Here is a 27,388-nt window from a genome sequence, read left to right as displayed (position 1 = left end):
TTTGTGTTTTCTATTAAGAAATTGCCAAGTCACAAGCCATTGACCCTCACAGCCAATGATAAAACATCTAATTCTACATTAGACTGAGAGTCAAACAATCCTCATTCAAAGATTTGCATCTACCAGAACTTAAGATCTGCAGCACCTACTAACCGAAGCATGCCCATGCCATATAAAAGGTCTGCATCGGTGTCAATGTCACGCATGCTGATCTGTTTTCCTGGAAGAACATCTGATCCTCACTACACTAACTGTTATGGCCCTTTCACATTCTACCCACCTCACTGTATTGTTCTTTTTACCCACCCTCCTCTTAATCCTAATGCTTGACCCTCCCTTCATAACCCATCCCACTCCCAACCTCCTGCCCCCTCCTAACTCGTGTCCACCTTACTTCCAACCACAGCCTGCATACCTCCCCCTGTTCTCATTGTGGATAACTACCCACAATTTTTTAACTCCTTTGTCACCTAGCCAAACTCTGTCTACTTTTATTTCTCAGTCTCCTTCACTTCAGCCTATCTTACGTAATAACTCTCCTACCTTAGCACCCCCTCATGCTTCATACCAACTCTATTGTGTCCAGTGAACACTTCACCACACATCAGCCTTACCGTAACACACTCGCCACTACATTTATCCTACCTCCTAAACTCTTTCCCTCAAACTCTTCTCCTCCCTGGGACTAACCATGCTTGCCCCAAATGCTATTTCTCCACCCCCATTTCATCTCCTCACTATGGATAATCTTTCGCTTACACATCTTTTAATACCTCTCCTTAATACTTCTAGGCTCCCGGCTTGTGTCTCTATATTCCCTAACCCTGTGCGGAACCTGTTCAACCTTCAACACTATGAATCTGTATTATGCCCTGTTCCCGCTGACTTTCCAACCATCCTCTACTACTAACCAACCCCATCTTGCCACCTCTCAGCAACTGAACTGTCTCCTTGTCAATGCACAGCCTATGAACATGAATTTCTTAAAACTTTACACCAGATCACAGACTCATTTGCTGACCTCCCGTTCATTTGAGGACCCTAGAAAGGTGGGATCATATTCCACTGAACTATCATGATCAGTGGGATGTGATCACCTGCCAGATCAAGACGTGATAATGAAATGCCAGGACCTTCAAACACCTCAAGGAATATGGAAATGGCCTTGTAGTTGTAATACTGTGAAGGCCACAAATCTCAAAGGTTTTACCATGACCGAATCTATTCTTGTATGATGCCCCTCACCCCCCACATTCTCCTGCTCGTTCCTAGTGATATGCAAACCACCACCGAACAACGCTGCATTTACTGACCCTCATTTGTTGTGATCACAGTAAACCCCAATAGTCTATGCATCTTGGAAGACATGAACATCAAGGCCGACGGACTAGATCTTGCCAAAAAGTGAATCATCAGGACAAATCTTGACACCCTCAACTTCTATTAAATTATATTTGTTCCAATAAATGCAGCTGGATACTTCATGGAGATAGTTTTTGCCACCCCAAGGATCATCACACTAATATGATCCCTCCACATAATATTCTGGGTGACCACCACCTCATCTCTTTCCATGTCAACCTGCAGGCTAGAATAATTACAACAGAAGCAAAAATGAACAAACTACTTCTAGATAAAGAAGCCCAATCTGTCACACTTGACTCCTATTTGATCAAGAGCTTGCATTTCTAATACAGGCTTCTCAAAGACTTCAACAGTCTAATATTTGAAATGACATTTCAAGTATTAAAGGCATTCACTTGTACCAATTGCAGAAAGATAACTCCTTGGGTGAATGAAAAAAGATAAACTAAACACCAAAGTAGATGGTCTACAATGCCAATACAGAAAATTAAGCAATTAAATTGTTAAAATACATCTCCGCTAGCACAGCAGGATGTACAACTCGTGCATTAAGAATGCAAAATGATTCCATAAATATGTACAGATCTCCTGCGCAAAATGTCCTTCAAGAGAAGTACATGGGATCCTTCAAGGATCTGCAACTCAGAGTGCAACAACACCCAAATACTACTCTTATAAGCATTCTGCAACACAATCACTAACAAGCTTGTCTCCAAAACAAACAAACTGGAAGACAGGAGCAAGACAAGCAATGCCCACTTTACAGAAAATATGATGAATAAAAACAAATGTTGAAGACAGCCATCTTCCAACAGCTGTCGGACACAGAAGTCTAAACAAGTGGGCCATTTGACTCTGTGTAGACTCTTGGACACAAACCTCCAAGACCATTTTACTTACTACATCTGTTTCTGCCACGCCATGAAGCATGCTCAAGAAATCCCTGACCTCATCAATCTTCCACCACAAACTCAAGACCCCCTTCATCAAACCGCTCATCAAAAATCTTTGCTCTATTGGTTCAGCCAACTCAAGACCAAACTGCAATGACCCAGCTGCTTTCTTCTCAATCTACGACTTCAGAGAAGGAAACAAACTACTCTGACCACCAAATAGACTTTTAGCCAGGCATAGACACTGGGTGCTCTCTGATATCCATCTGGTCGATCTGCAAATAGTGGTAAACACAAATGGATTGGTGACTGTACTACTGCTTCATCTATCTGCTAGATTTGGCAGGGTCCACTATTCTCTATTGACACTAGAAGACCCTTGCATATGAGAAAGTGTCTTAAACTGCAACCTAAAGGCAGGCGTGCCATTTTCTCATCAACCATGTTCACATCAATTCCTTCCACTGTACGCTGTGGAGTACTCCAGTGTTCAATCATCTCCCCACTCCTGTTCAGACTCTACCTCAAACTCCTACCAGACCTAATCTGTTACAAATCTTCCAAAACTGACATTCTGACCTGTGGACAATGGAGAAGCTACCCACCTACAAAACATCTGGCCTCAGGAAACAAAATCAAACAAAGTAAGAAATATCTGAGTAAATATGAACTCTTAACTTACCATGTTCCGCCCAATGAATCAAGGCCCTAGAAGCTCATTCTACACAATACAAACAGTTTGACGCATCCCTAGAATATACCTACTGGAACTCCAGACCTTTGTCATGTCATGTATAGTCCAAGCAATTGGTCTGTTCCTTGGGGCCTCACTCTTTCTGCTTTGTAAATTACATAGGATGTGAAACACTTCAGCAATTCATCTCCGATATCTTTGTCAATTGGAATCACACTCTGCATCATCCACAGGGCATATGCCCATTGTTAATTCCAAAGGTACTCACAGAACAGACACTTTGTGTATGTGACAACATTTCAAAACTCTCTCCCAGTGTAGAAAAGGAGCATGCAAGACAATCTGAGATCCAGGAAGTAAAGGCATGGCTTTCCCCACATGATGCAGAACTACACTAACACCTTTGCTGCATAAAAGCTGAAAAAGGTATGGAACTCTGTCCCAACAAAGACAATAAATCCAAAAGCATTTACTCTGGCTGACGATAATCACTACTGCATGTACCCCATAGAGCCTTTATCATGGCCTGCTGTAACCAGTACATGTTCTGCATGTTCTGCATCTCTGCCTCCTGCCTCTCCTGATAGGAACTACAAAATATTTACCCTGCGCACCTGTAAACAATGCATGCCATGTGCTGATCCTCTGTTGCTGATGGATAGACCTTCTATGGTATCTATCCCTGTTGCCTGTAGCCTTTGCATGCCATGGGTTGCTCCTCTGTCACTCTTGGGTGAGCCCTGTTTACACTACCTTTGATAACCTGGTAAGATAGAAGAGAAAGCCCTTGTGCAGGATTGGTGCAGTATTGACCCAAAGAACATATGAGGAAATAAGCCCCTAAATAGATTAGATTGTCAGCAAATCAAATCGCATATTCATTTAAATAAGCCTTCTTGAGAGGAGTATAATATTGAACCATAAAGAATTATTAAAGATTTACCCAATTAGAGAAGGCAAATATATGATTAGTCTCAAATATAATAAATCATGTTGTGAATTAGCACTTAGCTCAGTCAAATGCAGCAAGAGGCCTGACATTAAATCAAGCTTCAGGAAGAATTACAAAATAATGCAAAGTTCTAAGCATGAGACAGACTGACAGAGGCCTGCTCGCAAAGATATTGGACAAGTAATCCAGCATAGCAAGTCTAGCCCATTAAGGCAAGCTCCCTAAGTCTTGCTCACCTTCAGAAACAGCCTCTTTTTATAAGAAAGTACACAGTGAAAAACGCACAATCTGCATGAGGTGAGTAAATTGTTAGATAGGCTCAACAAATCACAGTACGGAACATAATGCATCTGTTAGACCTGGCACCATTGGCGTGGGTCTCCCCTGCATTTTTTGCTTTTGCCTCCTGTGTTTTTGTTGTGTGTTGGACTCTGTTTTGCTGGTCTAGATGCTTTTGGCACTTTGCCACTGCTGTTAAGTGCCAAAGTGCAAGTGCTCCCTTTTTAAATTGTTGGTATGGATTAGTGATTCAATGATTGGCATATTTGATGTAATAGTCAGACCCTAGTACAGTGCACTGTGTGTGCCCAGGGCCTGTAAATTAAATGCTGCTGGTGGGTTGCAGCACTGATTGTGCCTCCCACAGAAGCAGCCTGTAACATGTAACTCTGGCCTGCCATTGCAGAGCCTGTGTGCAGTCTAGTACTGGCGTCTCGACTTGGCAAGTGCACACACTTGCCAGGCCCTAACCTTCCCTTTTCTTACATGTCGATCACCCCTTAGGTAGGCCCAAGGTACCCCTGTGGGCAGGGTGCAGTATTTGTGAAAGGTAGGACATGCCCTGGTGTGTGTGGCATGTCCTGATAGGGAATTACTTCCAATTTAGGCAAGGCTACCTGTTTTCATAGGACAGAATTGGGAATTTGTTTATAACATCTTATAAACATAACTGGCCCTGGGAACAAGGTAGGAAGATAAAGTTTAATATGCCTGAACTCAGAATGTTAAGATGCATCTTTTAGTGAGGGTGATTTTTACATTCTGGGTTTGAAAATACCACTTTTAGAAAGTAGGTATTTTCTTGCCTAACTATCCAGTGTGCCTCTCCTAGGTTTGTGTATTGCATGTCTGGCTTTTGGATGACAGGGTGTGGAGAGGGGCAGTGGCTCCAGAAGTCTGATGAGTCAGGGCTGGGCTGAATAGACCTGGGCTGCATTTAGAGTAGGGGGAGAAGATTTCCTTTCACCTGCATGGGCCTGGTCTGCCTTCAACAATGCTGTCTCCACCTCCTGCCAGGAAGCTGCACTAGTGAAGACAGAAGTGGTTTTGGCGGGTTACAGCCACTCTCTGCCTTCAGAGAACAAAGGATTTTGGTGTATGACAAGAGGGGCCCAGACCCCAGACTTTTAGATCACTTCTGGGAATCAAGTGGAACCTTTGCCAAGGAGAAGAGCCGGAGAAGCTGAGGAGGAATACTGCCCCTGTGCTGTTTGCTGTCTGGGGTTGGCCTGCAGTGCCTACTTGCTGCCAAGGAAAGGAGAAAAGGACTTTGCTGTTTTCTTTGTCACCTGCTTGAGGAAAGGATCTCCAAGGGCTTGAAATTCAGCTTGCCTCCTGTTCTGATGTCACAGGGACACAAAGACTTCATTCCTTCTGTCTCTCTGCATCTGGAACTGCTGTTTCAGCTGCCACAGAAAGAAATTGCAACACAGCCACCGGCGAGCGACGCCGTAACCTGCACCGAAGCCGTGGGCACCGCTTGTGAAGAGCACGACGCACCACCCCGACTTGCACCGTAGGCCCAACTCCTGCTGCCGCTGTGCCGCATCGACTCCGAAGCCATCACCGAGGCCGCTGCCAGCACCGGAGCCGAGGACACCGCTCATGATGTCAACGACGCACCGTCCCAACTCGCACCGCAGCCCCGACTTCACCAATGCCGGTGCTTCATCAACGTGGAGCCAATTCTCGACGTCGGTGACGCCTGAAGCCATCAACACCACACTGCCATAAGGAGCCAACGCCTCACCGCCACCGTGGCGTCACCTCTCCGACACTGTAAGGAACCGACGTCTCACCTCTCATGCACCGCTGTAAGGAACCAAGCCTTCACCTCCTCTGGGGTCGTAGTTACCGATGCCGCCCGGCGCCAACGAAGCATCTCCTCCCCGGCGCCGTGCACCGCCTTTGCTTTCATCAATTCCAAGGTACTGTTCTTTAGGGGTTTGCTGGAATCCGTGTCTGATGCCGCTCATTTCTCGGTCGGCGACGCTCTTTGGGAATTTTATCTGTCATGCCGTCGTAGTAACTCCAGGTGGAGTTGTTTATTGCTAAAAACTGCAATTGAGTGAATAACCTATTTGAGTGTTTTGGTTTAGATAAAGATTACTTATTTTTCTAAACTGGTGTGGTGTCTATTTGTAGTGTTTTCACTGTATTACTGTATGTGTTCACAAATGTTTTACACACTGCCTCTGAGATAAGCCTGTCTGCTCGTGCCAAGCTACCAAGGGGGTGAGCAGGGTTTTTTTTAGAAGTGTAATCCCCTTAACCTGACTAGAAGCAAGGGCCCATATTTAGACAAAGGTACCTACTTCTACCTACTAGAGACCCCCATTTCTAACAGCATCATTGCCTATCACCATCCTAATTACCATTTTCTAATGAATAATAATTAGTTGCCTTTTGATCCATTGTCATCGGATGTGACCGACAAATCTAGTTACACTCCCAACAATAACAGGCTCATATAATGAACAGACCCACTAAGAACAGCAAGGAAGGGCCTTGAACAGGTCCTCAAAAGTTCACCAAGAACAAAACATCAACAAAGCATTTCATTTGGGTGAATCATACCCCAAGTGTCTTGTTTCAATATTTAAACTCAATTGAAAGTTTCATTAAAGAAACAACAAAGCATTTAATTTGTGCACATTTTAGTACCTGCGGAGACAGCAAGAGATAAAACATGGATGCATTGAAATACAAGATGAAGTCAGGCCTAGTTTAGGCCTTGTTTGGCCAGTGCTAAGAAAAACATGGTTCTTTAAAGTGCCACCTTTTCGTTTTTAGTGAAAATCATTTACGTCAAAAGCAGTTATGCAAAAATTTATCTTTCAACTCTACAAGACATTTATCATAGTTGCCTATAACCAGTGTATACAGTGGTCTACCCCTCCATAACTCCTACATAATAACTACAGACCATTCATCCTGGTTACCTCTAATCAGTACATACCCTTCACTTCTCCTCTGTTAATTTAGGGTCGTTTGTATCAAACAAAAAGCCTGAAATCTGCCTGTCAATGCTAACTTCTCAATGACAATAGGTGAAAGGTATTTGCATGTGCTGGGCATCAGTGCATTGTCTAAAGGACCCTATAGAGCAGAGGTCTTCAAACTGGGGGGAGGGCGCCCATTGCGGGGTCTTAATTGATCGGGGGAGGGTGCCAGGCTCAGGCCAAGATAAGCATCATGCTTTGCTTTTAGTAATAAAAAATGAACGGAATTAAGCCACTTAGTGATGGGCCATCACTAACATCTTTTGTCATTTATATCTTGACAGGGAGTATGTGTAAAAGGGGTAACAGAACTTAACTGCAATGTTTAAATATGTTTAGACATATTTAAACATTGCCAATTTAACAGAATAATTGTGAAAAATTGAGGGGGTGCCCAATGATTTTTTTTATTACACGAGGGGTGCGGCATTAAGAAGTTTGAAGACCACCGCTATAGAGCCTACATATTGTCTGACTCTAAACAGTGCATGCCCGTCGGCTGTTCCTCTGGCACTCCTAGGTGGACACTACCAAATAAAGCCTGAAATTGTTCTACCACTACTTTTTTCTCTTTTCATACTTGTCGGTAAATGGTCATGTGCTTAACATCAACTTTTTAAGGAATTATTCTGCATTGTTTGTAGATGAATATCTGTGCAGGGGATTACAAATTATTTTCTCTGCATCTAATATTTCAGCCTGATGTGATGAGGTGGGGAACCTGGAAGGGCTACTAAGAAACGTAAAAAAGCCTGTAAAATTTGCTTATTGCAATTTGAAACTTGCCATTAGAACGATGGCCCGAGAAGGCACTGGGCAGTAGCTTCAGTAAAATATATGTATTTTTTTATTTTACCAGGTGAGCTTTCTGTGGAAGATGTGCAGGACCCATTCCTGGTGAGCATCCACATCATCACTGACCCAGGGGAATCCAGGACCCTCCAGGTGGCTATCGACAAGTTGCTTGCGTGGATTCACCCCGACCTCCAGCTCTTTCGCGTCTCGGAGAGAAGGATCTCACGCAAACGGCGGAAGCCTTGCAAAGGTTCGGCTTTACAGCCTGCACTTGCGGTCATTCTCTTCCTACAAGAGGAGTATGGGGAGGAGCAGATCCTGCAGCTTCACGATGCCTTTCAGCGGCCACCCTGGCAGTTCCACCACACGGAGCGGGTGCATGGACACTTCTTGCCCTACATGCCGTGCAATCAGGACTTCTTCACCCTGGCGAGTGGAACTCCTCTCTGGGCCATCAGGCAGGTGCATTATGGGAAGGAAATTGTCCGCTTCACAATATACTGCAGTCATGAAAACTTTGCAGACATTTTGAAACTGTATGAATTGATCCTGAAAAGGCCTGTGTGGCAGAAAAAAAATGACTTTTGTGTGTTCCCGGTCTATTCCAACATGGACATTGATATTCAGTTCTCCCTGAAGAGGCTCCCGAAGGGTCAAACTCCAACGCCAATGGAGTCCTCAGTCCTAGAGTTCCGCGTGAAAGACTTTGGACAGCTTATTCCACTCCTTCCGAACCCTTGTAGCCCCATCAGTGAAGGCAGGTGGCAAACCGAAGACCATGATGGGAATAAGATACTTCTGCAGGTATGGTTTGAGCAGGTTTTTTTTTACTTTCTTCTTTGTTTAGCTAAAAATAGCATTAGTTGTCTGGACTTTAAATGCATCCGTTCTGGCCTTGATCACAGCCTTACCCCCCACAGACCTTCAACTAATGAATATGTTCACTTTTATTGCATGAACCGAAGAACAATCGCCCGCCTGAAGATTCGTTTTTGCTCATTTTCCCGCGGTGAGCTCTTAAGTGTGTGCATATGTAAATTTTGTCAGAGAAACCGACTGTGCAGTAAATTGGTTGATCATCTCATCTGCATCGAAGTGTCTTTTCATTCCTCAGTAGTCTGTCGCCTACTCTTTGTTAGACAGTGTGAGGAGCACAGAGAACTCACAATTCGACAAGCAAGTAGAAAATGTCACATGGGATCTCAGGGTATCAGAAAACGAGAACTAAGCCGAGCTCACAGAAACGGGAAGCTTCAGGGGAAGGAGTTCATTGTACAAAGGATGAACAATATCTAGATGCCAAATCTTCAGAATAAAGAGCATTGAAAAGAAAAATATAATTAGGTGTATTACAAAAAAGTGCCTGCAGTTGCTTATTTGCACCAAGGAGGTAATTAAATTAATACTGTCAAAGTGCACCATTCTTTGGCATTATTGTATTTTTGCAGAATAAAATTAAAATTTAGAAGTGCAAATTCTCATTATCCCAGAGTACCTGTCTGTTCCTGAGAAATGCAGGTACTCTCCCGTTAAAAGTATGCACCCCTGCCAAGGAGTGATGGCACTCTGCTATTCAAAGTAAGGACGTCCGGCTACTCAGTATCTCAGAGGGCCTGACCATTTAAATCGCTGCGGGGCATCTCTGCTGTTTTGCAGCATTAAAGCCACATGTTTGTATTTGAACTACACAGAGAGGACAATATTTTTGCCGAAACAACACGGTTCACCACAAATGCATAGATGTAATATTAATTTATATTTGTATGTGTGGTTTTATACAGCACGAGCCATATCCACCATGTGCAGGTGCTGTACCAAAGTATATACAAATAAAACAGCGCACAAGCAAAACTATACTATTGCAAAACAATGAGCTGTAAATAACAAATGTGAAACATACAGCAGAAAAATGCATATTTACAAAGGCTGAACTGGTTTATGAGATAGGAATTATCAGACACTAATAGTTGGATTGTGAAAAAAAAAATCAGGCGAGACTTGAGAGCAAGGTCACCTGAGTCCATGTCATGAGGTTACATACCTGCAGATATGCTTGGCAATAACTTTGAAATATTCAGATCTTCGGATCTTTTCTGAAAGCTTTAAATTCCGGGTTAGTTCTGAATGCTGGGGGGTATGAAATTCCAGAAACTGGGATCACTATTGGGGCTGGACTGGGAGTTCTTGATTTCTTTAAGGTGCACTTTCTTGAATCTGTAATTAATCTTTTAGCAAGTCTCAAAATTGTATTTAACACGTTGATTGGAGCTCATAAAATGTCATGCCCAATTTACTTGGAGAATTGTGTACAGTGTTTTCAGAGGCAAATTCTAAGCAATGGCTATATCTGCAATAAGTAAAGGGACAAAACGCCACACCAGTTTGAATAAAACACCGTTCTGTTTATTCTCTGATATTAGTAGCGAGTAAGGGAGTGAGTGAATATTGTGCAGTGCCTGCCTGTTGGTCCTGTGTGTTTAGGTACCTGCAAGGTGCTTGGTTGAGAGCTCTTGAGACAGGCTTACAGTGCAGAAGTCCCCTTTCCACTGTGCTGGGAAAATGTAATTCTAAGCGGAGGAAGCCACCCTCCCTTTCCACTGGGAACATTAGGATTGGGTGACGACAAAGGAAGCCATTTTTCTGAGGGAGGTGTAATGACACACGGATGTTCACCTATAGTAGAAGGGCATTCTCTCCTTCCTACTATGCACGTAATCTGTGTGGCTCACGTTTGGAATGTACAGGGAGCTACAGGTTCTTTGTTCATACTGCCAAGAAGGCTACCAATCAAGGCCACTTGACATGTATGTGTGTATTTTTTTAAAATATTTGTACAGAGTGAACCAAGTCCAAAGGCAGCGAGGCATTGTGTACTGCTGATGGCAGAGATATAATCAGAAAGTGAATAAAGTCTGGGGCTGGGAATATTTTGGGGCTTGATTTAGAGTGGCCCCTGTCTGATGTGATAAGTATCACACCAAATAAAATCTGACACTGAGTTGTTCGAAATTTATCAGATGCAATAATTAGCTCCTATTCTGACTTTTTGGGGAATAGTGTGCAGATTTTGGTGCTTACTGCGCCAAACCTCAACATGTTCTGGTACATACTGGGCACTTCCCCCTGATAAATTCCAGCATCTTTGACCTGCCGAAATTTAACAAAGGAAGCAAAGTTTATCATGCTTGTTATTCAACCTGGTGTAATACACATTGCACTACTTATGAATGTGATTCCTGCACAAACAGGCGTTTGTGCAGGGATCACAATTTAATGGACCATTTGTTATTAGGTCTTTAGAGTGGGTGATGATAAAGTCCTGTGTGGTGAGGAAGTGCTCTTTAGAGGGAGGTCTCTTAGGCTGTTTATTAAATTGTAGAATGGCGGGATTGATCCTGAATGATACAGAGATATAGACCCAGATCCAGGGTGTGTCGATGCAGAGGGCCTGTTGCCTAGTTTTTTACTTGTGCTTATTCATCTCCAGTCTGAAGGTGGCCACCTTCCAACTAGGAAGTGCTATGAGACTATCAGGACATGTTTTTACAAGTGTTCACTGAGCAATCAATTTGTTCACCCACCTGGATTAGTGACATACTGCTAACTTAAAAACAAAAAAGCCATGTAATCAAGTGACTAAGTGTATAGCCAGATGGAGTTCAGACAGTATATTACAGAGGTCCTGAGTGTTGCAAAAATGGTCGTTAAAAAACTCTTAACATCGGGGGCGTGGCCAAACGGCGTAGCGTAATGGCCGCTTAAACCACAGGCTCCGTCCATGCTGTCTCCCCCACGACTATCCGGCACACATATCCGTGACACAAGCCTGAAACCACGAACCGGAGGGGGCGCGGAATCTCACCCGGTCATTCCCGTGTTTTGCAGCGGTCCGCTGCCAAATCTACAAGTCCTGACAGATTGGGGCCTTTACATCTGCCCGAGCTAGGATCTGAAGGGCTGGTGGAGGCCGGGATCGGAGCGACGGACGGCAGCCACATCCCAGCGCAAGACCGGGTTCCTGCTCGGCCTACCCAGTGGAGCCACTCTCCTCGCCTGAAACACTTGGCGGACCTCCACCGTCTCCTGGGTGGTGCGGCGATCAGCGTTGCGGGAGACTCCCGCCGGTGCCAGATTGCAGCACGGCCCAGAAACGGAGTGCCCAGGGGCCAATGCATTGGCGATTAATCCTCCGACACCAACCAGAGGCGGTAGGGAGGAACCGGGGGCCGACATCGGAGACTGGGGAGTGGCGCTCTTTCCCCCCCAGCCACCCCCCTTTTTATTTGTCAAGACTTCACCACCACCCCCCCACATATCACAGTGGGGCGGGTGTATAACTGTGGATCTTACCCCGGTGCAGCGGCATCGGCAGAAGGTGCATATAAACCCCCTGGTCAGAAGACCCCGGGGAGTGCTGGACTTGTCAGAATCCCGTTGAGCCCCCCCACGTGCTACCCCTTCCCCGTGGGTTTGAGATTGCGCATCCTTGGGGTTCCCAACACACTGCTGTGAGTGACTGTATCAGTCCGCTCTGTTAAACACCACCAACAGGCGGAACCGGTCCGCCAGCCCGGGGGCCCAAGTTTGAGAGGTGACGAATCGCACCCTTCGACCTACGTCGCACTTCGAGGATGGGGGGGTCTGACCCATCGCCACCTGAAACCCATCAAATGGCAAGCTCGGAGAAATCCAAGAGAACAGGCGCAAAGGGCCACAAAACGGTCCAATCAAATAAACTGGACCGTTACACGGTCCTCAAAGACGCACCTCAAACTCACACCCGAGAAACAAGTCCATGGGTGAACCGGGAGGGGAGAGCCAAGAACTTACGCTAAAGGATGTCATGGAGGCGATCATAGGGATCAGAACCTCCTTGGAACATAAAATGGACACTCTCTCAATTGAAATGAATCTCATCTGGGCTGACCTCACCAAAGCCACTGAGAAGGTCAAACTAGTGGAAATCACCACAGCGAGTCTCGTGGAGGACGTGGCACATCTTCAAGGAAACATCCAAGATCTGCAAACATTCTGTAAATTTACTGAGCACAAACTAAACAATTACGAAGGGCGTATCAGGAGAAACAACATGCGTATACTGGGGGTCCCTGAAAGGGCGGAGGGACAGTCACCGGACCTCTTCGTGGAAGAACTCCTTCTGAAATACCTGCAGCCAAAAGGTCTCAGTAAATTCTTTGTAGTAGAAAGGGCGCACAGAGTCCCAGGAGGTCGTCCGAAACCGGGGGCCCCTCCGCGTCCGATGCTAGCAAGAGTGCTAAATTTCAGAGACAGAGATGTGATCCTCCAAAATGCCAGAATCACCTCCCCTCTTCGCTATGAAAATGCTGAAATAACCTTCTCTCCGGACTTCATGCAGATGGTTCAGAGGCAGAGAAGGTCATTCCTGATGGTCAAGAAGAAACTGAGACCGAGGATTCAAATATGCGATGCTCTTCCCGGCAAAACTGAGAGTGGAAGCAGGTGGACAGACCTGGTTCTTTGAGCAGCCAGATACAGCCTCAGAATGGCTGGACAGCCAGACAGACCGTGATTCTGGACACCATATCCGGGGAGACCGTCCAGACATTCGGCAAGGAGACTGCAGGGGTCATAGGCGTCCGATGGTCACGCCTTCGCCAATGCTGAGTCCCCGCCTGTGTTGTGTACCCCTATGGGACCATCCAGGCTAGAAGGATGTGATTCGCTTGGGATCTACAAAACAGTAATTGGGGAGGGGAGTCCAGGGGGGCGGGGTGCTGCACCCCATTTTTTCTTCCTTTAGTTCACCAGTTGGGCGACAGGCACTCTGCAAGTTTAAATGGGCAGTTCTATGCCCAGAGTGCAGGGTGGGGGGGGGTAGTTGGGTTGTGGGCTTACATCAGATTATGGGTTATTGTTTGATTAATGTTGTGGTTTTTTCATCGACAGTACATACTGACCTGGTTGTAGAAGACACAGAAATCTATTTAAGAATCAATGTGTGTGCAGTGGGACAAGAATGCTAAAATATTAAGTTGGAATGTTAACAGGCTTGTGGACAAGATAAAACGTAGTATTGTTCTCCGACACATTAGACAACTTACACCTGATATTGTCATGCTCCAAGAAACGCACTTGGTTGGGAATTCGTGTAAGGTGATGCACAGATGGGGCCACAAAATGATCGCACGCGCTGGCTTCACATCTAATTCGCGTGGCGTGAGTATTATGATGAAGAAATCATTTCCTCTAACGGTAAATTCCACTTGGACAGATGATTGGGACAGGTACGTTGGGGTCACGGGTACATGGGAGGGTCAGACCATTACTCTTATGTCAATCTATATTCTACTGGGTCTACAGGCCACCACATTTAAATACCTCAGTGCTATTTTACTAGCACTACCGGATGGGTTACTAGTGCTTGGTGGGATTTCAACTCTGTAATCTCAGGCACACTGGATCACCACCCCCCGTGTAATTGGACAGTCGTCATGCTGGTTGCCTGACTTTCTCGAGGCCATGGGACTTGTTGATGGGTGGAGGACATACAACCCAGATAAAGTACAACATACGTTCCATTCCGGCGCACACAATAGTCTCTCCCGCCTTGACTATATTATAGTCCCTGCACCACAAATTGCATATATCCATGAAATTAGACACTTAGCTATGGGCATCTCCGATCACCCCCCCACTATGGGTACACATAGTCCTCAGCCGAGCACAGGTGGGGAGAATTGTCCCCATCAACCCGTGGTTTTTATGGGACCCGAAAATTCTTAAAGACCTGATCAAATCCATTGACGACTTTTTCCGAGAGAATGAGGGAACTGTGGAATCTCCCTAAACATTATGGGAAGCCTTTAAAACAGTGATCTGTGGTCAAGCCCTATCTTTAATTTCAGGGATAAAAAAGGATAGACACAAAGATATTTCAGATGCTGAGGTGGAGATTTACCAACTAGAACAAGAATTAGAAACAGATATTACTCCCGAGGCACTCCACACACTTCGCCTTAAGCAGGATAGCTATAGGGCGCTAGTGACCGATAAAGCCAAAACTCTAGGGAGGGACAAGTTGGGCAGAATCTATGACCTGGGTTACAAAGTGGGGAAACCTAATAGCTTGGCTTGACAAAAAGGAGTGGGCCAGCAGACTGGTCCCTGAGCTTAGAGATGCAGGGATGTCTCCCATAACGGACTTGCAGGACATTGTTAATCAATTCGCAGACCACTTTCACACCGTATACAAGTCCATAGCACCATACAATGAAGACAACTCTAGTGAACTCCTGAGGGATGTTTATCTCCCCACAATTTCGGTTGATGACCGTGACTTTCTTGACAGCACCTTGACTACAGATGAAATAGCGCTTGCAATACGATCATTACACTCCGGCAAGGCATTGGGTCCCGATGGCATTCCTATTGAACTTTACAAACTAAGACCTGACAAGCTGGCTCCATACTTAAAGGCCATGTACGAGGATAGCCGAGAGCGGGGATTGTTGCCAATAGGGCAAACAGCAAAACACACAAGATGATGGAAACTGGAATGGCATGGTGAGCAAAACAACAATGGATTTAGGCCCAGATCTCTGTACTGGGGTGGATGTATGACATTGTTCTGCATTCTGTCCATCAACAGTTGTTTTTGCATTTGTCACCCTGAGTGGGAAGGGTATGCCCAGACTTGGGTTCCGTGCTCTCCATGCCACTGGAATCAAGCTATCCTGGTTGAAGGGGGTGAAACCCCGAAACCGGTCCTAGGATCCTTGTTTCCAGTCCAGGGAGGACCTGGCTTGGCAGTTCGGGCTGGACTGTACCCATGAGGCACAGGGTCAAGACTGATTTGCATATGGCTGGGTTCAAACTGGAACGGCATGGTGAGCAAAAAAAGATGGATTTAGGCCCAGATCTCTGTACTGGGGTGAATGTATGACATTGTTCTGCATTCTGTCCATCAACAGTTGTTTTTGCATTTGTCACCCCGAGTGGAAAGGGTATGCCCAGACGTGGGTCCCGTTTTCTCCATGCCACTGGAATCAAGCTATGCTGGCTGAAGAGGGGTGAAACCCCGAAACCGGTCCTAGTATGCCTGTTTCCAGTCCAGGGTGGATCTGGCTTGGCAGTTCGGGCTGGACTGTACCCATGAGGCACAGAGTCAAGACTGATTTGCATATGGCTGGGTTCAAACTGGAACGGCATGGTGAGCAAAACAACGATGGATTTAGGCCCAGATCTCTGTACTGGGGTGAATGTATGACATTGTTCTGCATTCTGTCCATCAACTGTTGTTTTTGCATTGTTGCCAATAGACCAGAGAGTAGCTACTATTGTTACCATCCACAAAGAAGGAAAAAACAAAACTGACTGTGCGTCATACCGCCCTATCTCGCTCCTCAACCCAGAACCTAAAATCCTGGCCAAGCTATTAGCTAATCGTTTAGTGAAACTCATAGGGGGCCTAATACACCCGGATCAATCTGGCTTCATGCCACACAGAAATACAGCACTGAATCTACGCAGGATCCACGGCATTCTGGGTGGAGCAGCCACTATTCAAGAGCAGGCGGTAATTGTCTCCCTGGATGCCACCATGGTATTCGATACTGTCGAGTGGTCCTATCTCTTCGCAGCACTCGCTAAGATGGTATTTGGACCGGGTTTAAAACAATGGGTATGCCTCCTATACCATGAACCTATGGCGCAAGTCGTAGTCAATAACAAAATATCAGACACCTTTCAGCTCAGAAATGGGACCCGCCAGTGGTGCCCCCTCTCTCCCCTACTATTTGCTTTGGCCCTAGAACCCCTTGCGGCATGGATGCGGAGAGATCTAGTTATACGCGGACTGCGTTGGTCCCCTGACTGGGAAGATCGTATTTTCCTCTACGCAGATGATATTTTGCTGTACCTTGCCTCCCCCAGGAAATCCCTGATTGCTGTCCTTGACATCCTGGCTATATTTGGCAGGTACCCCGGATTCAGTGTCAACTGGCAGAAATCCCTCCTTTATGCTCTCAGGGGAGACCCGCCCCCACCACCGCGAGATTGCCCAATACAAATCGCTACAGAAGGCTTTAAATATTTGGGGATATTCATCTCCCTAGATCGGACGCTCCGTTATGCCCGTAACCTCGTCTCACCACTGCAAAGACTCAAACGAGATATAAATAGCTGGAAAACGCTTCCTCTATTGATGTTGGGCAAAGCATCTCTTTTAAAAATGATGTCGTTACCCCGGTTTTTATATACTTTGCAGAACTCATTTGATTCCGTCCCTAACTCGTACTTTAGAGAAATTGAAGGGCTCCAGCGAGATCTCCTGTGGGACGGAAAACCCTGAATTGCACTACATAAACTCTCACTCAACTGGTATGATGGGGGCATCAGCCTAACAGACATCAAGAAATATTATTGGGCAGCACATCTTGCGGCTATTAACCACGGTGTATATTGCCGACCAGATGACCCTGGCTATAACATGGATAGGTGGCTCCTCCCCAGGGGGACATACAATTGGTTGCTCTATTCAAAACCAGGTAGATATCCACTTACGAGCCCTACTAAACATTCGACCGACATCTGGCACGCAGCCAACAGATCACTCGGATGGGGGCAGAAACCCACTCTAGTAACTCCGTTGTGGGACTCCCTAATGCTGGGTGACCTTTGGAAATCAAAGGGATTTGACAAGTGGGAACTCATTGGGATTTCGCGTATCAGGGACCTCTGGGACAAGGGCGAGGTGAAGTCATTTACCACACCAACACCAGCATGATTCGGATAGCAGATTCAGAACGATTTCGCTATGCACAGGCCCGCCATGCACTTCGATCACTCCTTCCGGAGGAGTCCTCCCCTCCTGACGCTTCTCCCCTGGAGGACAGGATACTTGACGGTCATTTACCTGAGAAAACCATATCCTTAGTATACAAAAAGTTGATAAACAACATGGAAAAACCCCTCCACGCACTACGGGACAAATAGGTGAGGTACGGCATTGAAATGGACGATGAGGAGTGGCAGGAAGCAGTGTCTTCCCCAAAGATAGTCGCGATCCCAGTACGCCTTAGATTGATAAAGCACAAAATCCTCCACAGAGTCTACGTCACAGGGCCGCAACTGCTACATATGGGAGTATCGGGGGGGGGGGGGAATGTAGAAGGGGAGGCACATTTATCCATATAATTTACGACTGCACACATATCCCATCCTACTGGCGAAAGGTACACGATGTAATCAGTGAAGTACTAACAGTCACTCTCCGTCCGGCGGCTCGTAGATGCCTCCTAAACATCAGGGAGCCCACTGACCTAAATAATCATCAAACGCAATGGGTCACTCTTGGGCTTACAGTAGCCAAAAGAAATATAGCACAGCTCTGGGGAGCAGCACATGCACCCACGATTGTATACTGGAAAAAAGACCTCGATTGGTGCATGTACAGGGAAAAGACAGTCTACATAGCTTGAGGTTGACCCCGAAAATGGTCCAAAATTTGGGACCCATGGAATACTTATCGGGGGAATATATGTAGCCTACCCTATAGCATCGACTACGATGATGCCCCTACTCCGTAGCACCCAATGGAAAGTAATGTTTTGTTTATGATCACTGTCTGTCTCCATTGTATACACACATGCCAAATCCTTTTTACTGTATGTATATGTCGATAACTGTTAATAAAAAGAATTGTAAAAAAAAACCTCTTAACGTCAAGATTTAACATTAGTTGCCGAAATCACACAACATAGCAGTTAATTGGCTAATTCAAGGCTTGAATTACCAACTCATGACCCCAATCAATATTACCTTGATCAAATGCCATTGCATACAACTTTAATGAAAGAGGCATGAACCCCAGCATTGTTTTCAAGGAAATGGAATGGTTGTCATATGTTTAACAAAATAACAGACTTGGGTCATATGCTCTCTATAGAGCCCTCTTCAAACACACCCTCAGTTAACTGTTATCTGTTTACCAAAGTGGTTTAGAATGAACCTGTTACTTTAGCTACCAGGGTTGTAACTGCAAGCGTGCACCATGACCCTAAATGGCACAATCTGTACGCCCAATTTTGCAGGATGTTAGTTGAGTGCTTAATTGTCTCGGGCTGAACAGAAACCTCTGCTTTCCTGTGGCCTTCTGTTCATTCTCAGATGTGGAGAAATCTGCAGATGATGGTGGAGTATATCAAGGCCCGGCAAGGCAAGTGGACAAAAAGCAGAGCAAGGGCTCTGCTCAGGAGGATGATAACAGGCCAGTGGTAGAGGGCTAAGCAGGCCTAATCCTGGCAGAAGCATAGAGGTAGGGGCAAATGAGTGCCCTCTGCCACCACCTAACCTGTCTGCCTCCCCAAACCCCCAAGAAAGTATGGAAGGCTTTGTAAGTGGCCACAAGAGATGGAGCCTCTCAGTCGCTGAGTGTCCCATGTCCCCTCCTTTTGAGGACCACAAATCAGCCAAAGATGAGACTTACAGGAATAGAAGAGGAGGTGTACCAGAGCAAGCAACGGCTTGACTAAACCAAAACATGATGATGCACACTGAGTGTACAGCTTCTATACCTGCAGTCTTAAACCTTTCCGCCAAACTGATGATCTGCTTGCTCTATTTATTTCAGGCGGTCTGTCATGTTTCTAATGGAGGTGCCCCGCTGGCTATGCCGCCAGAAATCCTACACCTAAAGCCCATTTATTTAGAGCCCTGGCAATCTCAAAGAGAAAACATGACCCCAACACCATGGGATAAAACTCCTGATGTACCAGGGTCATTAGTTTTTGTGTTTCAAAAACAAAGTCCCAATTTGGCAAAAAGGTTTGCTGAGCAGCTGCCGGAAACATGGCGGCCGCGCAGCACATTTTCAGTGACTTCAAAGGAGCCACTGTGCTGGCGACTCATCTGAAGGCACAGAGATCTCACTAGAGCCAGTGGATATCTCTAAGTATGGTGGGTGTTAGTCCGGCTAGGGTGGCAGAGGTAAATACCTCTGCCACGATCTTGGACGGCTGGCTGCCAGCATACTCTCAATGAAGCCCTCAGTCAAGAACATTAAAGATATGCATAGGTGAGACATACCGTCGTTACCTTCAAGAAAGACCCCGTTCAAGAACAACATATACAATCTGAGAAACAAACTGGGAAACTCACTGGAGAGGATGATGCAAGGACACACTGCTGAGGTGGTATTTCCCATGTGAATCAGGCCAAACTGTGAATCGGGCACAGCTTACAGAGACATACAGCCTACAGCACCTGAGCAGTGAGAGGCTAAGCCAACCTATTCTGGGATAGAAGTATTGTCCCCTTCCTCCCTGTTAAAAATATATCCGGGTGCGAGCAGTTCATCCCAATGTGGAGATCCCAGAATGCAAACCATACCACTAGAGCAGTATGCAATGTAGATAGCACCAATGCAAGAATGCAGTGTAGGATACATGCCAGCAGGATGACTCTATGAGCTGAACGCTCGCCACTGAGACCTGCAGTGATGCGCAGGTCATACATTTGAATCCCAGCAAGGCTGACTCAGGCTTCCATCCTTCTGAGCTTAGTAACCTGAGTACTATTAAATTGGGCAGCAGTAAGACCTCTTATTTACCACATTTAGAAACACCAAATGCAGTATATAGTGCCACATTAAAACATGGTATTACCATTGTCATTATTATTGTCTTTGTTTCATTATTATTATTATTAGTAGTAGTAGTAGTAGTAGCATTAGTGTAGGAGTATTGTTCTTATTATTATATTCTTTTTTTTTTTTTTTTTTTAATTTTTTTATTAGAAACCGTTATTACACAATAAAATACATACAAGGGCCTACAACCACCAAGGCCGGCCGCTATAGAGCCCGAGGGCTCGCAATGCGATGCCACACATTCAAATGAACCAGAGGCAAAGCTCCCGGCAGTTCGTGAGCACATGTAACAGGCCGTGGCCATAGGCCAGGAGCAGTCGGAAAAAACAGTTTCATTTTCTATTAAATACAAAACACACTCAAGGCAATGAGAGTCCGAAATAACAGCGTGCTCTTCCCAGGACGGGGAACAACGTACAGTGTCCAAAGCAGTTCTTGACTGGAAGCGGCAGTGGGGGGCAACGGGAAGACAAAGCATGGAACCCACCTCACACAATCCCGCAGAATGCGTGGCTAGGGGGACAAAGCAATATCGACCTCTAATGGCAGAGGCGGGGTGCAGATACGTCCACGATATAAATTCCATGGACCCCATACCTTAGTCCATTTCCCTGGCTTGCCTCTCGCCACATACACCGTCTTTTCCCTAAACATACACCAGTCCATATTCTCCTTCCATACCTCGATCGTGGGCGGCCTCGGGGAGCCCCACAGCTGTGCAATGTTACGCTTAGCCACCATGTACCCCAATGTCACCCACTGCGTCTGTGCCACATTATAATCATTTGGTTCCCAGACATTCAACAAATACCTCCTAGCCTCTGGCAACAGAGTAACGTGCCTCCTCCATCACGGTGTGGATACCGTTCCAAAATCGCACAACCTCCGAACATTCCCATAAGATATGAAGAAAGGTACCCGGCAGGCCACATCCACGCTTACACAGTCCATCCCTCGAGTAACCCATACGCAGCAAACCGGGCCCCGTGACGTACACTCTATGAAGGATCTTCAGCTGTACGAATCGTAAACGGGCCGGGATCGCCACCTCTTTCGGGGAGGCCACCGCCGATACCCAGTCCTCATCGTCCAGTTCCAAGCCATCGCCCGTCCATGCCTCCCGCAGACGGAGCACCAAGTCCGTGCGATCATTAATGAGTTTTTTATAAATCAGAGAAATAGTGCTGTCGGGCACGTAGCCATCCAACACTCTATCCTCCAGTGGGGAGTACTCGGGGATAGCAGCAACGTCCGGAAAAACCCAACACAGCGCATGGTAGACTTGTGCATACCGGAAGTACTCTCTATCATTTAATTTGTATTTAGTTTTAAGCATTTCAAACGTTTTGAAAGACCCCTTCGCCCAAAGATCACCCACCTTACATATACCAATCATATCCCATTTCTCAAAACCTTTCGATCTCCACAAACAGCCCAGCCGCCCGGAGGCATACAACGGCGTCGCCCGAGTCAGGCGATCCCTCCACCCCATCGCCGCACTCGCCGCGTGCCATACACCTACCGCAACCTGCGTGGGTCCCGTCAACCGCGTATCCGGGGTCACCGAGTACAGCGCCCTATTATCATCCCCACCCGGGAGCAGAAATTTATCCATCTCGAAGGCAGGATTCAAGGCAGGACCGTATATCCCGTGGTTCACCGCCGCCAACTGAGACGCCCAATAGTATCGTTTAATATCGGGGAGGGCGACCCCTCCATCGTACCAAGGGAGCGTCAATTTGGCGAGAGCGATCCGCGGCCGCCCGTCCCAAAACAGTTGGCGCTGAAGACTCTCCACCTCCCGGAAATAACGGGCTGGCACGACATCCAGAGTATTTTGCAAAGCATACAAAAAGCGAGGTAGCGACATCATTTTAAACAATGCCGCTCGTCCGAGCGGCGAGAACGGAAGTCGCTGCCACCTCGCGACGTCGGCCTTCAATCGCTGGAGGGGAGGGAAAAGGTTTCGCTCATAGCGGACCGCGGGATCCAGAGAGATAAAGATTCCCAAATATTTGAACCCCAGGGTAGCAATCTGGATAGGGCAATCCCGTGGCAGGAGGGGGGCCTCACCCGAGAGGACGTAAACACACGACTTGGCCCAGTTGATGACCAGGCCAGAGTTGCGACCAAAGGAATTCAGTACGTCCACCAATACAATTAGCGACTGTCGGGGAGAGGTGAGATACAGAAGGATGTCATCTGCGTAAAGGGAGACACGGTCTTCAAACTCCGGCGTCCATCTAATGCCTCGCAGCGACGGCTCCCAACGCAACCAGGCGGCGAGAGGCTCCAAAGAAAGTGCAAAGAGAAGGGGTGATAACGGACATCCCTGCCGCGTACCTCTCCCCAGTGCGAAGGGAGCCGACACCCTACCATTCACCACCACCTGAGCCAGTGGGTCAGCATATAGTAATTTTACCCAACCAATAAACTCGGGGCCGAACCCAAATTTCGCCAACACGGCCCAAATATACGGCCACTCCAAAGTGTCGAACGCCATAGTAGCATCTAAAGATGCCAAGATGGCCGGCTCACGTATAAATTCCGCTCTAGCAAGCACGCCGTGCAACCGCCTCAAATTTAGAGCGGTATTCCGATGGGGTATAAAACCGGACTGATCCTGATGAATCAAGTCGCCCACGACCCGAACCAGTCGATTAGCCAATACCTTAGCCAGAATTTTGGGTTCTGCGTTCAACAGCGAAATGGGCCTATAGGAGGCGCAGCGATCTCGCGGCTTCCCCTCTTTGTGTATCACAACTATGTTGGCGAGGCGTTGGTCAGGGGGGAGGAAGCCCACCGCACGTGCCGCGAAAAACATGTCCCGAAGATACGGCGCTATCTTATCGGGACGCAACTTATATAGTTCGATGGGAAGACCATTAGGACCCACAGCCTTACCCGATGCGATCAAGCGAGTGGCCAGAGCGATCTCATCTGACGACAACTTCGCCTCCATCAATACTGCATCAGCCTCCGATAGGGTTGGCAATGCAATGTCTCTAAGCAACAGATGAGAATCCTCCTCCGAACGCACAGAAACCGGAGAGTATACCCCGCGGAAATAATCCGCAAAGCAGTCAACGATCTCCACCGGGTCAGTCACACGTACTCCATCCATTCTCTCCACAACGGGCACCACCCTGCTCGCTCTCTCCTTCTTATCCAACCAAGCAATCAACTTTCCGGCCTTATCCCCCACATCATACAGTCGTCCTTGCTGCTCTCTACTCATCCCTTTAGCGGCTTCCGTGACTAGCGCTTTATAATCTGATTGTTTGAGGCTGAGAACATGCAATTTCTCATCAGTAACTCCCCGCTCCAAGTCCTCCTCCATTTTAGCTATTTCAGTTTCCAGGCGAACCACCTCTGCTCTCTCGCACCTCTTAGCATGGGAGATAAGGGACAAGGCCTGCTCCCTGATCACCACTTTATAAGCCTCCCATAGGGAGACGGCCGACGACACCGACCCCACGTTATCATTGAAGTAGTGATCAGTGGACTTGACCAGTTCCGCGCAGATCTTAGGGTTACGTAGATACCAGGGGCTAATGGGTGCCACTCTCCCCTCTGCCCCAGGGACAACCTTCAGTTGCAACCATATAGGGGAATGGTCAGAAATACCTCGGGCTAAATGACGCACCTCCCCAATCATCCCAGCTTGGATCGCCGGCATAAGCATGTAATCAAGTCTCGAGAGACTCCCATGGGCCCCCGAGTGAAAGGTATATTGGGCCTGTCCCGGGTGCATCAATCTCCAGCAATCTACAAGTCCCAAAGTGTCCAAAAAGCCACCCAACCAGGCCTGAGCCCTAGGGAGATCCCTGGGGGGGTGACGGTCCTCCAACCCGGAGACAACAGCATTAAAGTCACCCCCCAACACCAGAACCCCCCCAGGGAGTCCCAGGACCAAACGCCCCAAATCAGCAAATGTAGCCGTCTGTAACCCCGGAGGCACATACACAGCCACGAGCGAAACAATCCTACCCTCCCATCTCCCCACCAGTGCCACATAGCGCCCCCTATCATCGTGAAGCACCTCGTCCACCTCCAATGGGAGAGAGGCCCTAACCATAATGCCCACTCCCCTAGAGCCAGAAGTGAAACCAGAGTGAGCGGCAAGGCGATAGCCCCTCCTATTTAGGGCATGGAAGGAGTTCCCAATCAAATGTGTCTCCTGCAGGAAAACAATGTCGGGCGAAATCCGTTTCAAAAACTGCAACACCACCCCGCGCTTGATCCTGTCCCCCAATCCATTCACATTCCACGAAAAGATTTTCAATCCCCTACCCCCCATCCCACTCCCGTGCATGATACCCACATCCCGGAAAGCACGACCCGGATAAGTCAGCAAAGAACTTCACATTGCCTTGCGAAACAAACAAACAATCCCCAACAACCCCCCTCCCCCACAATCCCCAAACCACAACTCCCCCCTCCCTGCACCCCTGCTTGAGCCCAAACAGCCCCCCCAACTCACAGTGTGCCTGTCGCCCTAACATATATCACAAAAAGAACCCCTGAAGGAGGAAAGGACCCCAATAAGCTCCCCACAACCCCCAGGCATTTGAAGGGCATATTGTGCCAAACTAGGGTCCAGTAGAGCCAAGGTACGAAACGTCACCAGTCCAGTCCATCACCAGGAACCAAGTTCTAGTCCTGCTCCACCAAATCCTGTCCGCTCTCCGCCATCCGACTGTCTCGGTCCTGTCCCCGAGGCAGGGCATCCAACCAGTCTCCAACAGCCTCCGGCCAGTCGAAAAAGTGGGAGCGACCCTGGAACTCAACCCGCAGCCTCGCCGGGAATAACATAGCATATTTCAGCTCCATGTCCTTCAAGCGCCGTTTGACACCCAAAAATCCCAGCCGTTGTTTCTGGACCGCTTGCGTGAAGTCCGGGTAAAAGCTGACATTAGAGTTCTCAAACTTCAGCGGCCCGGCCACCCTCGACGCCTGAAGGATAGCATCCCTATCCCGAAAGTTAAAGAGTCAGGCGATTATAGGCCGCGGGGGGGCACCCACCTTGGGCGCACCACCCGGAATCCTGTGGGCCCGCTCCACCGCAAAGAACTTGCTCAGTCCCTTGGGCGCGAGACGATTGGTCACCAGATCCTCCACAAAAAGATCTGCAGCAGATTCCTCCGATCTTTCCGGCACTCCAATGATACGAACATTGTTCTGTTTAGCCCTGCTTTCGGAGTCCTCAAGCCGACGGTCCGTCAGGTCACTGGCTAGCCGCAACCTACGGACCTCCGTCTGCAGGGCGGCCACATCCACAGTTAGGCTCGACGCCGCTTGACTCAAGGAGTCGACCCGCTCGTTAGTTTTGGACAGGTCTGCCCTGACCAAATTCACATCGATCAGGACCGCGTCCAGTTTATGAGCCAGGGTATCAAACTGCTGACCCACGGCAGTCTTCACCTCCTCAATGGCGCCCATGACGTCCAGCAGAGTCAATTCTGCCGATGGGCCTGAGACCTCCTTAGACCTCTCAGGCGATTTATGCGAGCCACCAGGGGATCCCTTTGCCTGCGCATATCGATCCATGTTATTGACCTGGGTATAGGCACCCCTCCGGGTTGACTTGGGTTTCGACTTGTCTCCGTCTAGTCTCGCCGCCATCGTCCGGAGGCCACCAAGGCCGGCACCCGCCCACACCAGGAAAAAGGGACCAGGTAGCTAATTCAATTGAACACAGCCGTCGCCGACAGTAAGCCCATGTATAGTCCGAGAGTCAGGCCAGACACTCCGCCGTCCGCGCCCCTCTGAAACACCAAAGTCTCTCAGCCGATATCAGAGAACAAGCTTGAAAACGAAAGTGAAAGTGCGGGGTCCGTGGCAGGTCAAGCCCAGCCAGCCGCTGTTGTTCACTTCGTACCCGGGCACTTCACCAGCTCGAGATCGGGACCAAGGCAAGAGCAGGCCGCAAACTTCGGAGTGCAACCATTCCGGTTCCCGGCGTCCGATCTGAATTTGGAAAACGGGTGGCACCTCAGCGCAAGTTCATCTGCAAAAGCCCGTCAAATAAACCAGGATTAAGTCAGGATAGACGTGGAAGGTTGCGGAGGCCCTCGAGAGCCGTAAGCCTACGCGGCCATCTTGGTTGCGCGCTAGGCTCCTCCCCCTATTATTATATTCTTGGCAAAGGAACAAGCAGTAAAGACCACTATGGGTGCTGAGAATATAATTTACTGGAGGCAGTCCTTCAAAGCTAAGTTTGGCAGGGCGGTCTCAGAGGTTACATTCATCTGACAGGCAATGCAAGGCACAAAGAAAAAGGATATTGGAGATAAGAGACCGTTTTTAGCTTGTGTTGAGAGGAGGAAAGGGCCAAGAAACAGTGACTTTGTTGATGATACCTGCATCATCTGATACATCCAGTAGCGATGAAATATTTGGAAATAGAGATGAAGGAATTCTTTGCACTTATAGAATTCTGTTCAGAGTTGATAATACACCTGGCGAGTGTTAAAGAACAGAAAATGGAGGAAGTTATCTCATTTCTAAGGAATAGGGAAAACTAGAGGAAGCAAAACGTAGGTCAGCCTAAATAGGATTTTCGTGACGCAAACAAGAATATATTACAAACCATCATTAGGAAACCACGAAGGAATGGGCAAAATTCAAGAGTGAGGCTCTATTTCAGAAGACTAAACAGTGTTAATCAACACAATTGTGATAATGCAAGGTAGAAACCAAATACATGGGGAAAATCTGGAGAAACTGCAATGGTCACTAGAGGAGTGAAAGTAGAGTTTGTGCCATCTTACTAAAATC

General features: G+C 47.4%; 1 protein-coding gene across 3 annotated transcripts in view; it reads left to right on the top strand.

Annotated features, from left to right (window-relative positions):
- FAM124A (family with sequence similarity 124 member A) overlaps nucleotides 1-27,388 on the top strand; it is a 325,693-nt gene that overhangs the window by 231,329 nt on the left and 66,976 nt on the right. For all 3 annotated transcript variants that reach the window (XM_085621800.1, XM_085621799.1, XM_085621798.1), the window contains exon 3: nucleotides 8,045-8,784. In XM_085621800.1, coding sequence (XP_085477926.1) covers nucleotides 8,045-8,784 — 740 coding nt within the window. The remainder of the gene's footprint in view (nucleotides 1-8,044; nucleotides 8,785-27,388) is intronic.

The sequence above is a fragment of the Triturus cristatus genome, chromosome 8 (genome assembly GCF_964204655.1).
Source record: "Triturus cristatus chromosome 8, aTriCri1.1, whole genome shotgun sequence".
Taxonomy (NCBI): Eukaryota; Metazoa; Chordata; class Amphibia; order Caudata; family Salamandridae; genus Triturus; species Triturus cristatus.
Note: the sequence above shows the minus strand (reverse complement) of the source record. Positions and strands in the feature narration are given on the sequence as shown.